Here is a 16,596-nt window from a genome sequence, read left to right on the forward strand (position 1 = left end):
GGCAAAATAGGAATGTGCCCACCCCAGACAGTGCCACCATCGACTGTGTGCTACCTTCCAGTGCTACTGGGCTGCACAGAAAGGAAAAATTATAAAATGTTGCGGGACAATCCCTACCGCACCACAGAAAGAAAAAAAAACAGTAACCTACAATTAAACAATTACAGACTATTTATGCAAAAATCAGACTAATTGAATATGATGCAGTCTGTTATGTGTGTGATTGAGGCTGGAGATCAGCACCCTGCTCAGCAGAAGAAATGGTGTTGGAACAGCTTTCAAAACTTTTCAATTTTGCCTGTGTATGTTTTTCTGTACCACTAGGGTACAGAAGGGATCTCATTTATGACTTATTTAATCACCCAACATTTATTTTTTGCTCTGGCATGAACTCCACATCAAAACTGTACTGGGTTATGACATGGAAGGAGGTAGTCAAGTAGAATGACTCATTAAGAATACACATGCCTTGAAGCTGAACACAATACTACACACACCAAACATTTCTTTCACATTTTATTTTAATTTAATTCCTTTAGGTCAAGGTCAATCAGAATGACTCATTAAGAATACACATGTGCCATGAAACTGAACATAACACACTTTTCACATTTTATTTTAATTTATTTGTATGTACTTTAATTAAATCCTGTTTGCCTTTGTGGATATACACATATCAAGGTTACGACAACATTTTAACCAATAACATATTAATTTCTGATCAAAAATATAATTATTATTAAAAACAAAAGGACTCCCCTTCTCTCTCACGCAAGTATATCAGAATGTAGAAATGTCTGCAGAAACACACTCCATTGTTACTAATATCAAATAACGGTGGATTAACACTCTCAGCTCTGAGAAAACCCGTTCTTCAGATAACATACAGTACAACATTCAAGTTCAAGTTCAAATGTCATTCTAAGATCATCAACACACAACATTCATTTGTTATCTGGTGTGTTTGCTCTAGTTGGATACAACGTGCTCACCATATGTCATGTAGATGATCAAATATAGAATACAGTATTGAAATGGAGCAATAGAGAGGGGGGAGAAACGTGTGTGTGAGGGAGAAAATGGAGGGATGAAACAGGAGAAATAGCCAGGAAAACAGAAGGAGGGATGATGCTACACAGAGGAAGGAATGGAGGAAACAGAAACACACACACACACACACACACAGAAAGAGAAACTGAGGGAGCAGCAAACCCAGTTACATGGAAGAAGGTACACAGAATAGGAACAAGAGAGGACACACACACACACACACACACACACACAAACACACACACACAGAAACACACACTCACACTCTCACACACAGAAACACACACGCACACTCTCACACACAGAAACACACACGCACACACACACACACACAGAAAGAGAAACTGAGAGAGCAGCAAACCCAGTTACATGGAAGAAGGTACACAGAATAGGAACAAGAGAGGACACACACACACACACACACACACACACACACACACAGGGATGAAACAGGACAAATAGCCAGGAAAATGATGGGATGATGCTAAGAGAGCATTATGAGAGCTGTGAGAACAGTGAAGGTACACAGAGGAGGCAAGAGATGGAACACACACACACAGAACAACACACAGACACACACACACAGAACATCACACGCACGCACACACACGCACGCACACACACACGCACACACACACATACACCAGTGGCGGCCGGTGGTTAAAAAAATAACGGAGGAAGAAATGTCCGCTTGATTGATGTTAGTGGCAAATGTGAGGTTGTGATGGTGTTGGTGGCATATGTGAACGAGTATGTAGGCCGCCTACCCAGACACATTTATAGCAGCAGTATGTACTATGTAGCATTTTAACTGGCAATGTTGTGCAATAAATGCTGTTCTGACATTCTGACATAATTTAAATATACAAGTCACTTTGGATAATAGTGCTAAATTAATACATTTAAATGTAAATAAATGTAAATTTAGGTCTGGGAAGATATGTAGGTCTAGTTATGAAATACTGTTTTCCAGATGTGCAAAATTATGGAAAGTCTGGAGGTTTTGCTCAATGTAATACATTTGCAAAAAAGTCTATAATACTAAAAATAGACACTTGTTTTATAAAACCATGTAACCATTTACTATTAAAAATAGACCTTAAAGGTGGTTATTTGTAACATGCTATTGTTTTTAAAGCCAAATTGCTATAATTTAAAGACGGGTTGTAATAGCTAAGTGGGAATTTATACGTTATTGAAGACGTCATTAACCTGGAGTGAATTATTTTCCTGGTTCCTTCTAGAATTCTACGCAAACTAACTTTATATATTTTTTTTTTTTCTCTGAAATTTTAGGGAGGGTGTTTCTCCCTTTCCTCAATGAAGGAGCCTCCTCTGACATACAGTACACATACTAAACACACACACACACACACACACACACAGGAACACACATGCATGCACACTCACACATCCTCACACACACATGAACAAACTCGCACACAAACACACACAGAAAGAGAAACGAGAGAAAGCGAGGGAAGATGAAGACAAAAGAGACAAAGCACAGAAAAGGTAAGAGAAGAAACACACACACACACACACACACACATGCACACACACACACACACAGGAGTGGCTCTCCTCTCCTGCAGGATTAGAAGGTCATGTGATCTGGCACAGGGACACTGAGTTAGACCAAACATAAAACCCAGGATAGAGGGGCTCAGTGAATGTGGAGTGGAACGTGTGCAGGTGGGTGAGTGTGTTAGAGGAGACGCTGTAGAAGGACAGAGTGCCTGCTGGCCAGTCCAGGTACACTCCTACTCTGCTGGAGCGGGAGGAGGGGGCAAGTATGGCAGTCCTCTTATCATTGTGCAGGGCAGAGTAACTGTTACTAGAGCAGTACAGTCTCCAGGACTCGGCATTACGTCCAAACACACTGCTGCTGCTCTCCCCTTTCCTCTGCATGCTTTTATAGGCCACTGCTATATTAACACCATAACCACTCCACTCAGCCTCCCAGTAGCAGCGTCCAGACTGACCCTCTCTACACAGCACCTGATAACAGTAGGAGTCAAATCTCTCTGGGTGGTCAGGATACGGCTGCTCCTCACTCCCACGTGTCACCTTTCTGTTCCCCTCAGAGAGAGAGAGACGTCTGTGTGCTGTGTTTGGGTCCAGTGTGAGCTCACAGGCATCTGCACACAAGAGGAGAGAGGAGAGGAGAGAACATCCTCATCAGAACATGGGGTAGGAAAGGACATGTTTACATCACACACACACACACACACACACACACACACACACACACACACACACACACACACACAGCGGGAAGAGAAACAGAGGGAGCGGCAAACACAGATGGAACAAATGGGAACATGCAACACACACACACACATCACTGCACGGACAAACACAGAAACACAAACAAACACACACACACACACACACACACACACACACACAGCGGGTTGCTGGAAAGATAAAAGAAAGAGAAACAGAAAGCGGCAAACACCAATGAGAACAGAGAGCAGCCAGGAGAAAGAACACACACACACACACTCACACACACACACACACACACAGCACACACACACACACACACACACACACACACACACAGGAGGAACAATGCAACAGAGAGCAGGCAGGAGAAAGAACACACACACACACACTCACACACACAACCACATCACTGCACATACAAACACACACACACACACACACACACACACACAGGAGGAACAATGCAACAGAGAGCAGGCAGGAGAAACACACACACACACACTCACAGCACACAACCACATCACTGCACATACAAACACACACACACACACACACACACACAGGAGGAACAATGGGAACCTGCAACAGAGAGCAGGCAGGAGAAAGAACACACACACACACACCAGACACAAACAAACACACACACACACACACACCAGACACAAACAGACACACACACACTCAAACACGCACAGCACACACTCACACAGCACCGCACAGACAAACACACACACACACACACACACACACACATACACACGCATACACACACACACACATACACACGCATACACACGCAAACACAAACACACCCACACCCACACACACACACAAACACACACTCACACATACGCTCACACACACACTCACAAACACACACACACACACACACACACACACACACACACACACACACACACACACAAACACAAACACACCCACACCCACACACAACGCACACACACACGCACACACACACTCACACATACACACGCAAACGCAAACACAAACACACCCACACCCACACCCACACACCCACACCCACACACACACACTCACAAACACACACACACACACGCACACACTTACACATACACACACACACACACACACACAGGAGCGACAATGGGAGCCTGCAACAGAGAGCAGGCAGGAGAAAGAACACACACACACACACACACCAGACACAAACAAACACACACACACTGAAAGATAAAAGAAAGAGAAACAGAGGGAGCGGCAAACACAGGAGGAACAATGGAACAGAGAGCAGGCAGGAGAAAGAACACACACACACACACACACACACACACACACACACACACACAGCACACACACACACACACACACACACACACACACACACACACACACACACACACACACACACTCACTCACAGCACACACGCACACACACACACACACACCCCACTGCACAGACAAACACACACACATACACAGACACACACACACACACCAGACACAAACACACACACAAACACACACTCAAACACTCACAGCACACACTTACACAACACTGCACAGACAAACACACACACACACACACACACACACACACGCACACTCACACTGCACAGACAAACACACACAGCACGACACAAACAAACACACACACACACACACACACACCCCACTGCACAGACAAACACACACACATACACAGACACACACACACACACCAGACACAAACACACACACAAACACACACTCAAACACTCACAGCACACACTTACACAACACTGCACAGACAAACACACACACACACACACACACACACACACGCACACTCACACTGCACAGACAAACACACACAGCACGACACAAACAAACACACACACACACACTCTCTCATACACACACACACACACACACACTCACACACACACACACACACACACACACACACACACACACACACACACACACACACACACACACACACACACACACACACACACACACAGGGAGAACAATGGGAACATGCAACAGAGATCAGGCAGAAGAAAGAAGACACACACACACACACACACTCAAACACTCACAGCACACACTCACACAGCACTGCACAGACAAACACACAAACAAACACTCACACATACGCTCACACACACACTCACACATACACACGCAAACACACCCACACACACACCCACACAGCACTGCACACACACAAACACACACACACACACACATAAAGCACAGACAGACAAACACACACAGCACAGACAGACAAACACACACACACACAGAGAAACAGAGTAAGCAGCAAACACAGTAAGCAAAAACACACACACACACACACACACAAAGAAGCTGAGATGAGCAACATTTTTAAACGGGTTAAAACTCTCAAAGCTACCGGCCCTGATGGCATCCCGTCTTGTGTCCTCAAGACGTGCACCACTCAGCTGTCACAAGTCTACACTGACATCTTTAACTCGTCCCTGTCCTGGTGCACAGTGCCTTTGTGTTTCAAAAAGACAATGATTGTGCCAGTGCCCAATAAGAGTACTGTTTCTTGCCTGAATGACTACCAGCCCATCGCCCTAACCTCCGTGGTGATGAAGTGCCTGGAGAGACTGGTTGCAGTCTACATCAACACACACCTCCCTGCTTCCCTGGACCAACTTCAGTTTACATACAAGCACAACAGATCTGTGGATGAAGCCATCCCCATCGCCTTGCATACTGCCCTAGCTCACCTGGACAAGAAAAACACCTACTGTATGTCAGGATGCTGTTCATTAACTACAGCTCTGCCTTTAACACTGTTGTGTCATCAACACTAGCCTCCACACACTGTCAGAGGAGGGCTGAGTCCATCATCAAGGATGCCAGCCACCCAGCTCACTCCCTCTTCTCTCTACTTCCCTCTGGTAAGCGCTACCAGCACACACACACACACACACACACACACACACACACACACACACACACACACACACACAGAACCAGAGTAAGCAGTAAACACAGTGAGCAGGAACAAAAACAGACAAAAACACACACACACACGCACACATATGTATGTATTTTGCTATTTGGTGCTGTAATGGCGACAGGTGGTTTTGGCTGCTGTGTGTGTGTGTGTAGTATGTTTGTGTACTGTGTCGGCAATCAGCCAATGAGCAACACGATCTGACTATAATCAGATCGCTGAATTACTACTGGATTAATACTACTCGCTGGGTAAAGATGCAAGGCTGCAGCGCGTACTTTATACTCTATTGTATACTCTACCTACTGTGGGAATCTCGCTTGGGCGCGACTACACCGTGGGCACTGGACGGTAGCGGAATCATCCAGTATTCAATAGAGTACCTGCTAAACCTACGATATCACAATTCTCCAACACACCAGACTGAACCTCTATCCGATCCAGGGACACCAGATAACCAGAGGAAAAATCAGCAAAGGAAACCAACCAGGAAGTGGGGAAGAAAAGGAGGAGTGAGGCAGAGACTCAAGAAACTGGCCGGTAAAGGTGTGTGCCCTCCTCTCCCCTCTAGATTGCTGGCCAATGTTCGTTTGTTGGGCAACAAACTCGACGAGCCACGAGCATATTGCAGACTTCAGTGGGCATATAGAGAGGCCAGCCTGATCTGCATCACCGAGACCTGGCTTGATCACACCATACCTGACGCTGAACTCTTCCTGGATAACTTTGGAGAGCCACTCCGATTGGATAGAGACGGCGCCAGTAGTGGGAAAAGATGCGGGGGCCGGTCTGTGTGTATACGTAAACAAAGCATGGAGTAGATCGGCTAACATAAGAGAAACATGCTGCACACCAGATGTAGAACTAATATGTGTGTCCTTTAGACCAAAATACCTTCCCCGCGAGTTTGGCCAAGTGACAGATTGTTGTTTATGTCCCGCCCACAGGCAACGTCACTCGCGCAGCAGAGACAATTTCAAACTGCGCTCAGCGCATTTAAACAGACAATCCAGATTCACCGCTATTTATTATGGAGGACTTCAATTACTGCAGATTAAATAAATCACTGCCTACATTCCAGCAGTATGTGAAATGTGGCACCAGGGGCAAAAACACTCCTGATCTCTGTTATGGTAACGTGAAAAACGCACACACAGTGAGGGAAAAAAGCCCTGTAAGCACTGCTGACCATAACACAATACACCTTATACCTGCATATAAAACCCAGTTGCAACAGGAGGGGCATTCAAGAGAACAGTGGAGCAATGGCACAACTCTTGTGGAGAAGCTCTGCAGGACTGTTTTGAGTCTACTGATTGGCAGGCTCTCACTCAGGATGCTAGTTTGGAGGATGCCACAGACGTAGTAACAGAATATATTACATTCTGTGAGGGTAACATTATATCCTCAAAGACAGTCAAAGAATTCTCCAATAATAAACCTGGGATAACTAAAGAACTTCAATCAACAATCAATGAGAAAAAATGCCTTTAAATCAGGAAACAAAATAGAACTAAAGCTGATCCAGGCCAAACTCAATAAGCAAATGAAGACAGCAGACAGTGTATAAGGAAAAGGTGGAGAAGCTCTTCCAGAACGGTAATGCCAGGGAAGCATGGAAGGGTGTTAAGACATTAGTGGGCCTCCACACCAACTGCTATGCACACTGTCCTACAACACAAAGCCCAATTGACTTTGATGAGGATATTAACAACTTCTACTGCAGATTTGAGCAGAGAGACTTTACCACACAGAGGAAGGTGCTTATAACAAGGCACTCAAATGAGGCACTATCAACAGAAGCAGTTGTAATTAGGAGGGAGGAGGTGGAGAAGTTCTTCTAAAGAGTGGATCCCAGTAAGGCACCTGGGCTTGATAACATATCAGATCGCCTCCTGAAGACCTGCTTTAGACAACTCTCAGGGGTTTTCTGAGTTTTTCAATCGCTCATTAGCACAGCATTCTGTCCCTGCCCTCTGGAAGTCTTCCATCATCTGCCCCGTACCCAAAAATGGCAATGGCAATAATGACTTCCGCCCAGTGGCGTTAACATCAGAAGTGATGAAGAGATTTGAAAGGCTCATTCTCACTAAACTGCAGGCTGAAGTGAGTGTGTCCTCCGACCCACTTCAGTTTGCCTATAGAAAGGACAGAGGAGTTGATGATGCTGTTCTGGAGCTGCCCAGCACCTAAGTGTCTAAATGGACTCCATCATGGAACTACACCTGTAAAGCGGCAGAGAATGGCATTCAATACTTCACCAAGGTGGTCATCAGAGTCTGGCCCATTGAATGGCAATGGCAGGGAATGGCAAGGTTGTCATCAGCAGAGCCGGACAGTAACGGAGTACATTTACTTGAGTACAGTACTTGAGCACAATTTTGAGAGATCTGTACTTTACTCGAGTATCATCAAGCTGTGTACTCTGTCCGCCTCTGGTCATCAGAGTCTGAAACTGGATCAGTGACTTCTTCTTTCTACTTTTAGTCCCTCAGTCTTGTGTTGTACTGCTCTGATCTTTCCCCTTCATTCCACACTCACAGCACTCCAACTTTCCTCCAACAAGTTCAGTACAGTTGGACACTATCAATTACTGTCTTAATTAAGGAAGGGATTATTCTGGAAAAATGTATGTCTCTGAATAATATGTAGAATAAACCGATATGTGTGTGTTGTGTGTATCTGTGTGTATGTGTGTGAGTGTGTGTGGGGGATATGTGTGTGTGTATTTGAGTTTTGTGGGGGTGTATTTAAGGAAGGGATTATTCTGGAGAAATATATGGGGGGGGGGGGGGGGTTGTTGTGTGTATGTGTGTGTGTGTGTGTGTATGTGTGTGTGTGTGTATGTGTGTGTGTGTGTGTGTGTATGTGTGTGTGTGTGTGTGCATGTGTTTATGTGTTAGAGAGAAACAGGGCCTTTTCAAAACTAGATGATGACCTGTTTCCACTAGGGAGTTCGTCCCAAAAGTTGAGGGCGGTATTATACCCTACGTGCTAATCAAGGGAACATAATTTTACTGTGAGGGTGCTTCCCACCCGAGAGCACTCTGTAACCAAGGGGTAGTGGGTAGAGATTAGTTTAGGAAAGGCCCAGAGAGAGTGAGGGAGTGTATGTGTGTGACGTGTGTATTTCTGTCTCTTCCACTCTCTCTGTATTAGTGTGTGTGTGTGTGTGGGGGGGGGGGGGTATTGAGGGAGAGAGATTTATGTAATGTGATGTGACTTTGTGAGTGTGTGTGTGAAAGAGATTCACATGAGAGAAAGAGATAGAGATAGAGAGGGTGTGGATGGTAGATCACACACACACACACACACACACACGTTCACACAACCTCTGTCACACACACACACACACACACACACATACACACACACACACATACACACACGTTCACACAACCTCTGTCACACACACACAAACACACACACACACAACCTCTGTCACACACACACACACACACACACACACACACACACACAAACTCTCACTCACACAACGTAAAGCTTTCATGTAAATCATGTGTATGTCTTTTTTTCAGGGGAAGTAAAATCACTCACATTTTCTTGGTCCAGGTTTAATCCTGAACTCTCCTCCATGGTCATACCTTTAGAAGGATGAGAGAAGAAAATACAGTTTTGACACAAAACTGAGTTTACAGTTTTTCTCGATCGTTTTGATACCTGTGTCAACTCTGAAATCACACTCTCAAAACAGTTAACACCCGTGTCTGAACAAAAGCACTCTGGACAAAATGACACATTTTGCTTGCAAAAGGCTGTTACTCTCTTAAAACACTTAAAACATGCAGCAAAAGCAAATCTTGCCTTCAAACACTACAACTTGTTGCCAATTAAAAAACACTCTTTAATCAAACACTGGACAACAAAATGCAAAATGAGCATTTTTGCTATGTCTGTTGCATTACTTTCTCATGTTTCTGGTATCAGAAAAAAACTGTGAAAAGACAAAATGTACTGAATGAAAAAATAATTTATTCATTCCTCCCAAGATGTAACTGCCATTGACATGTAAGACATACAGTAAATACCTAGCAAGATACAGTAAATTTCATTGAACTACAACTTGTCATTTTTCATCAAAATAGACCTACAGTAAACACCTTTTGTACTGTTTTCTCCACCAAATAGGCAATACAGTACTTTGTCTAAATGTGCATTAGATCCATACTTGCAAATAGCAACACAGAACAGACATCTCTTATGTATAATGAATGATTGCTGATTAAAGAATTGTGCAAAGGAGTTTCACACAGGTGTATCAGAGATTCAGACTTATGCAAGCAATCTATACCACCTGTGAAAAGATGTTTTCCTTTTGTTTAGCATGGGAAAACCAATAGAGTTTGGGGCTTTTGAATGACACCTGTGTTAACTGTTTTGCAAAAGGGTGTGAGAAATGTGTGAACCCAATGAAAATGTGTAAACACATTCGCAAGAGATGACTTCTGCAGTGCAAAGAAAGTATTCATGAAGACCAAGTGGGTTGTAGTTTACTTAAGCAGGTAAAAGCAATGGAGAAAAACTGTAATATGTAAACTGAGACAATACTATACCTCAGAGTCTGTATATCACACACATACATCAGGGTTCCCGCGGATCCTTAAAAAGTCTTAAATTGTCTGGGATGTCAAAAAGACTTTCAGGTTTTAAGGCCTAAAAAGTCTTAAATTGTCTGGGATGTCAAAAGGGAGGTATTTAATTTGCATATGGGACCGCCAGCGAGTGCAAGAGAGCGAGTGAAATGTCTCCATCCCGTTTCGTGTATTTAAAACGCAATTGTAAGTGACTATTAGGCTACGGGAGGAAGTGTAGTGGTTGCAGAGTGAAGATATTTTTCACGGGTGTGGTTAAAGGTGTGAAAACGGTAATAATACAGTATGTACAAATATGCCTGAAGTTTTCGTGGTGTAGCCGAGGCCTGAGATACGCAGGTAGCCTATGTGAGCGGGAGAAAGAGTTGGTAAGCCAGGTAGCGATAGGTTGGCCATACGTTCAACATATAGATTTTAAAAGCCCTGTCCGGCGCAGCCTCAAGCCGGGCGCTCATTTGTCCTCCTTTTTGGAGTTGCGCTGGGCATCTAGAATCTTTGCTCGGAAGCAGCCAGTGTTGGGGAGTAACGGAATACATGTACCGGCGTTACGTATTCAGAATACAAATTATGAGTAACTGTATTCCGATACAGTTACAAGTTAAATAGTTGGTATTTAGAATACAGTTACATTGTTGAAATCAATGGATTACATGACGATACTTCTCTGTTTCATAAGTTTGTTCACTCACTAAATAAATTAAGGCAAGTCCATTTCCCAGAAGCTCCTGAAAGCAATCTATGATGAAATTGTTTACATGTTTAAATCCAAGCCCCGCTGTCTTGCACTAGCCTCAAAACGCAGCCAGCGCGCATTATGGACGCATCATATCGGAGACCCTGAAATGACTGTTTGCACAGCAAATTACGAGTAAAGTAAGTGGAGGTAACTCCTGTTCCTCACTGATCGTGGTTCCTGATGTCTGTTCAAAGGATATTTTCCCAAGTATTAATAGCTCAGGCTACTTCGGCCAATCGGTTACACAGTTTGCTAAACAATAAGCAAACCCTAGTTCACGTGTTGATTTAGACCTAGGCAATAAAACCAATCTCTAAAATAGGCACTGCATTCTAAGTTGTTTATTCTAACTTAAAATAGCTTTATGGATTATTATTTTTTCTAATTAGATCTACATTTACGTTTTAAAATGAATTATATGGTGCAGCCTCTGAAGAATTATTCTTGCGAGTAGGCCTAGCATTTAACGTGCAGTTTTTGATTACGCGATCACGTTCATTTTGAGAGCACTGATATACAGTAGCCCATAGTGTTTACATGTACAGGTCATTTGCGTTCCACCAGTCATATGCGCCCCTCACTTGTACTGGGTTGATGCCACCGAAAAATCTCACAGGCACACCTTAATTATAATTTCTGGCTACGCCCTTAAAGTAGCCTATTTATTTTGTTTGTTTTAATTAGCCTAGTCGCCTGCTGTAGTTTTAGTGGTCACCTTGCTATTTTAAAGTTGTATCAGGTAGTTTAGGCCTAGTTGACTTTACATTCTCCTATGTGGGCCTAACACAGCCATTTGGAACAGATGAACACACCAGAATAGGCCTGTTTAGTAGGCCTAAGCAGGATTTGATGGCCACATTCCAATGCAATTCAATGCGGAAGTAATCTAAGTATTCAGAATACGTTACTCAGATTGAGTAACGTAACGGAATACGTTACAGATTACATTTTTGGGCATGTATTCTGTATTCTGTAACGGAATACGTCTTGAAAGTAACCCTCCCAACACTGGAAGCAGCATCGTTTCACAAACTATGGTGGTCAAATTATGCGCAGTGCTTCTGTCACTCGTCTGATAATTTGCTGCGCAATTTATGAAGGAACCACGGACTGACAGAAAAAGAAAACAAACGTTTTCGCTATCAGGAGGAAATACTGTACATGTTAAGTTGATCTGTTTGCATCTTTCCAGCATGTATTGCTGGCCTAGCCTAGGGAAGAAAATATCTGTCTAAGTTATAATACCTGTAATATCTGTCAGCAGCTTGCTTGCCAGCGTTTCCCAGTAGGCCTACTTCGCAAAAGTTGTGAAATATAACTGCATATTTTTTGAATGTCCGCGACTGGCTAGATAAAAAAAAACGTGCGTTCATATGATGTGCGTGCTTGAGATGAAACCAGAAGTTTTCAGCAGGATCATGCGAGGAGGACCTGTCTCTTAATTCATTTAAAACAAGTCAATTGTTTTACGATGTTTCAGTCAAGCTTTGGTTGGTTTAGATACAACTGGTATGCAAAATGTAAAGTAGGCTAGTGGATTAACTTTAATTTGCTGTGCTGCATATTGGACAATACAGTAGATGCACATAGTAAATTATATAAAGTAGGCCTATTCAAATATTCAAATAGCTTAGTCTTTTTCTAAAATATTGAGGGAAATCCAGTCCAGTGCACATGTCTTTGGCAAGTAGCCTAGGCTACTACAGACACAGGTGAAGAACAGTCAGCCTCAGCCAGTAAGCACAACCAAAGATGTACAGCCAGCTTCAAAAGCAAGCAGCCCAGACCCTAAAATTGGGCATTTATAGCTGTGAAGGTAATTCACACACAATCTTTCGTCAAAATATATTTGGTAACTTCTGTAGACATCCAAAATGGGGTGGGGGTTAAAATTAGTAGGGAAAAAAAAATATTGCATAAAACAGTTTTAAGTTGTCGTATGCATCTTTATGCCGTAGTATAGTCTTAATTTTTTCATTTAGATGTCTTGAAAACGTCTTAAAAGTCTTTAAATTTGCACTTGGAAAATGTGCAGATACCCTGATACATACACTTCAATTGTCTAATCAACGCATCAGATCATGCAAGGACTTTCTTTGCATACTGTATAAACACAGCCATGTTAGAATGCTGTTCACTAGCTCCATCTCAGCATTCAACAGCATCAGCCCCTTCAACATAACAGACAACCTTCTCATGCTGGGCCTTATCCCCTCCCTCTGCAAGTGGATCATCAACTTCCTCACTGGTAGACCACAGGTCAGCATTGGGCTTCTCTCAAAGACACTAATAATGAACACTGGCTGCCCTCAAGTTTGTGTGCTGAGCCTGATGGCACCACTGTCATACTGTAGGCTTACCAAACAGCCGGACAGTGTGGTATGGCAACAGCACTGCTATACTGCACTGTTCCAAGTTGTGAGACAGGCCTGAATAGCGGAAATTCAGACAGGCTGTTTTACGTATAGTTTGTGTATGTGTACAGGCCTGGAGAGTCCTAGATTGTCATAGGCTATATAATTTAATTTGTTTGGCCAACGATCGGTCCAAAGGAAGGACAGTCAGCGGCCCATTGGTTCATTTTCCATACTGACACTGGTCTAATCCACAGCTCTTGTCAGTCCCCACCCCTCCCATTTGGGCTCAGGACCAGGATTCTGTGAACTCATGAAAATGGTTAATCGAAGTAGCCTACTCGTTGGAATTGTGGCGGGTGCCAGTAGTGCCGATTGTGCAAAAATAACACCAATGTAGAAGCTTCAAAAATATACAATATTGCAAGTAGGCTAGCCTATGTCAGCAACAGGCTGAAGTTTGTTGAATTTGAGCGAGGAGATGTAAGCAAGCATACAGAGCAGAGGGACAGTGAGCAGCAGCAGCTGGTGGAGAGTGCCTAGTTGAGGCTAGGCCTACATGATAACAATAACTCAGTGGTGATGGAGCAGGTATGACATGCCATGCTCATAGAGCAGTACACCCTCAATCTGGCCCTGAGGATACTGGATGATCCATCCTACCCACTTTTCTCAGAGTTCTCCCCCCTCCCCCTCTGGACAAAGATTTTGAATGCCACTAACAAAAACTAAACATGCCATTACATTCAGCATTCAGCATACAGCATTCAGTTATTTAAACAGATCCGACACAGGCACTAGACATTTTAAATATTACTTATTTATTTAAAGATTTGCTGATTCATCTTAGCTATTGGACTGATGATTGTATGCCACCACCATTGCTGTGTCGTTGTTGTTTATGGTCTGTTTTTATGTATCCTCTATGTCTTCAATGTTGTTTGATGTTTTTTTGTGGTTTTATTGTTATTTATTGTTGTCTGTGCTTAATGTTCAATGTGGCTCCTTTGAGTGTGAAACAAATTCAATAAAGGGAACTTCAGCACTTTTCTTTCAACCATGGGAATAGCAGAAATCTGCTGGAGCAATGTGGAGAAATTTTGTGAAAACTATCATCTCCTAAAGCAAGATTTTCGAGTGCGTATTGACTATAATGGCCACCAGATGGTGCCATTTCACTGCACTTCAGGCCTTTTACGTACAATGACGCCATCTAGTGGCCATGCAATATCTAATGTCTATGCCTGTGTGCCTGTCTGTTTAGAGCAGGGGTTCCTAAACTTTTCCATGACAAGGCCCCCCAAATACCACTAGGTTCTGGCCAAGGCCCCCTTTTTGAAAGATGTTTTATTAAATCCATCAACAATACTACGGCAAATATAAAAATAAATGAAGCTCATATCTGTTTAGCCACAAACACTTTGCGATAGGAGCATAGGTGTGAAAATGACATTTGGGGCTCTCTGCTTGATGGGAGCTGTCACTCCACTGTTATTCCCAGTCATAGCCGTGGCCCCGTCTGAACACACTCCAACACGGCGAGTCCAGTCAAGTTCATTTGCCTCAATGTACTCGTCCAAACCCGTCCTGAAAAATGTCTGCCCCTTTGGCTCTACTTTCAAAAAGAGCTAGCCAGCTGGCCAAATAGCAGGAGCACTCGCGGATGTCATGGACTTTACCAGGGCTAGGCCTACTCTGACAGTTTACGTCAGGGGTATTCAATTAAACTTCAGCGAGGTCCAGTTACGGAAAATTTCCTCAAGCAAAGGTCCGGAGCATCATAATGTTTAACATGTGTGTATAGGATATGGATGGATGGCTGGATGGATAGATGGATGGAGCCTAGTTGTAGGCCTAGGCCTAATGTTTAATGTGAAATAAAATTAGTAGCCTAAAGGCAACATTGGAAATGAGGAGAAATAAGGCAAGATAAGAGTAGGCCCTAATTGGGGAGAAACACTGCTTGGCTATTTTAAGATCTTAAAGTGAACTTAAAATAAGATTTGAGCTGAGACAAGGATGGATTTATTCCACAGCTGGTTTCTTGAACCCATCAATCAGCAAGTTTAATTCTTTTTTTAATGTTGACCCGAAATCCTGGAAACCTTTAAGGAACATCACGTTGTTGGGCAGTGAATGGATGTGTTAAGATTGTGGTGGATCAATCATATTGCCCTCTTAATTAAATCGTAAATATTCTGTGGTCTCAGTTCACTGTTGAATGGGTAGTCCTGGCTTCAAATTGGCGCTAGGTGCTTCAAATTGGCGATTTTAACAATCGCCTATCTCAGAATATGTAGCCTATAAGAGTCGGTCCAGGGCAATTCCGAGCAAAACTGTCACACCCATAACGCCAACACAATGCCATCGTAGGCCTATTTAGTTGATGTTATGGACGTGATAGTTTTGCGTGGTAATTGCCCTGATCGTTATATAGAGCTCTGTTCTCACTGTCTAGCTTTCTCCCCTTTGAACAATCCATAATTTGAAAATAACTTAGGCTACTAATCGCTAAATTACATATCCATCCGATTGTTTCTCGTCACGTCTCCTCTCCTCGCTCGTTTTCCCTGTCAGGCTATCAGTGAGTATCTTCACCATAGTAACTTTACTAACTGACTTGACTTTTTCAGAATGCACAGATTTCACTGGCTG

The 16,596-nt window shown here is 43.3% G+C and overlaps 1 protein-coding gene across 1 annotated transcript in view; it reads right to left on the reverse strand.

The window, feature by feature from the left end:
* Positions 1–535: 535 nt before the first annotated feature.
* Positions 536–16,596, reverse strand: part of LOC143126098 (NACHT, LRR and PYD domains-containing protein 12-like) — a 49,875-nt gene continuing 33,814 nt past the window's right edge. The window contains exons 15-16 of the mRNA XM_076288018.1: positions 9,797–9,843; positions 536–3,191 (exon numbers count right to left, since the gene is read on the reverse strand). Of these exons, the coding sequence (XP_076144133.1) occupies positions 2,656–3,191; positions 9,797–9,843 (583 nt within the window). The 3' untranslated portion in view covers positions 536–2,655. The remainder of the gene's footprint in view (positions 3,192–9,796; positions 9,844–16,596) is intronic.

Source organism: Alosa pseudoharengus, unplaced genomic scaffold, assembly GCF_046254945.1.
Source record: "Alosa pseudoharengus isolate Yale_2024_CS ecotype anadromous, Long Island Sound unplaced genomic scaffold, YU_APseudo_1.1 YU_APseudo_1.1_scf_1, whole genome shotgun sequence".
NCBI lineage: Eukaryota > Metazoa > Chordata > Actinopteri > Clupeiformes > Clupeidae > Alosa > Alosa pseudoharengus.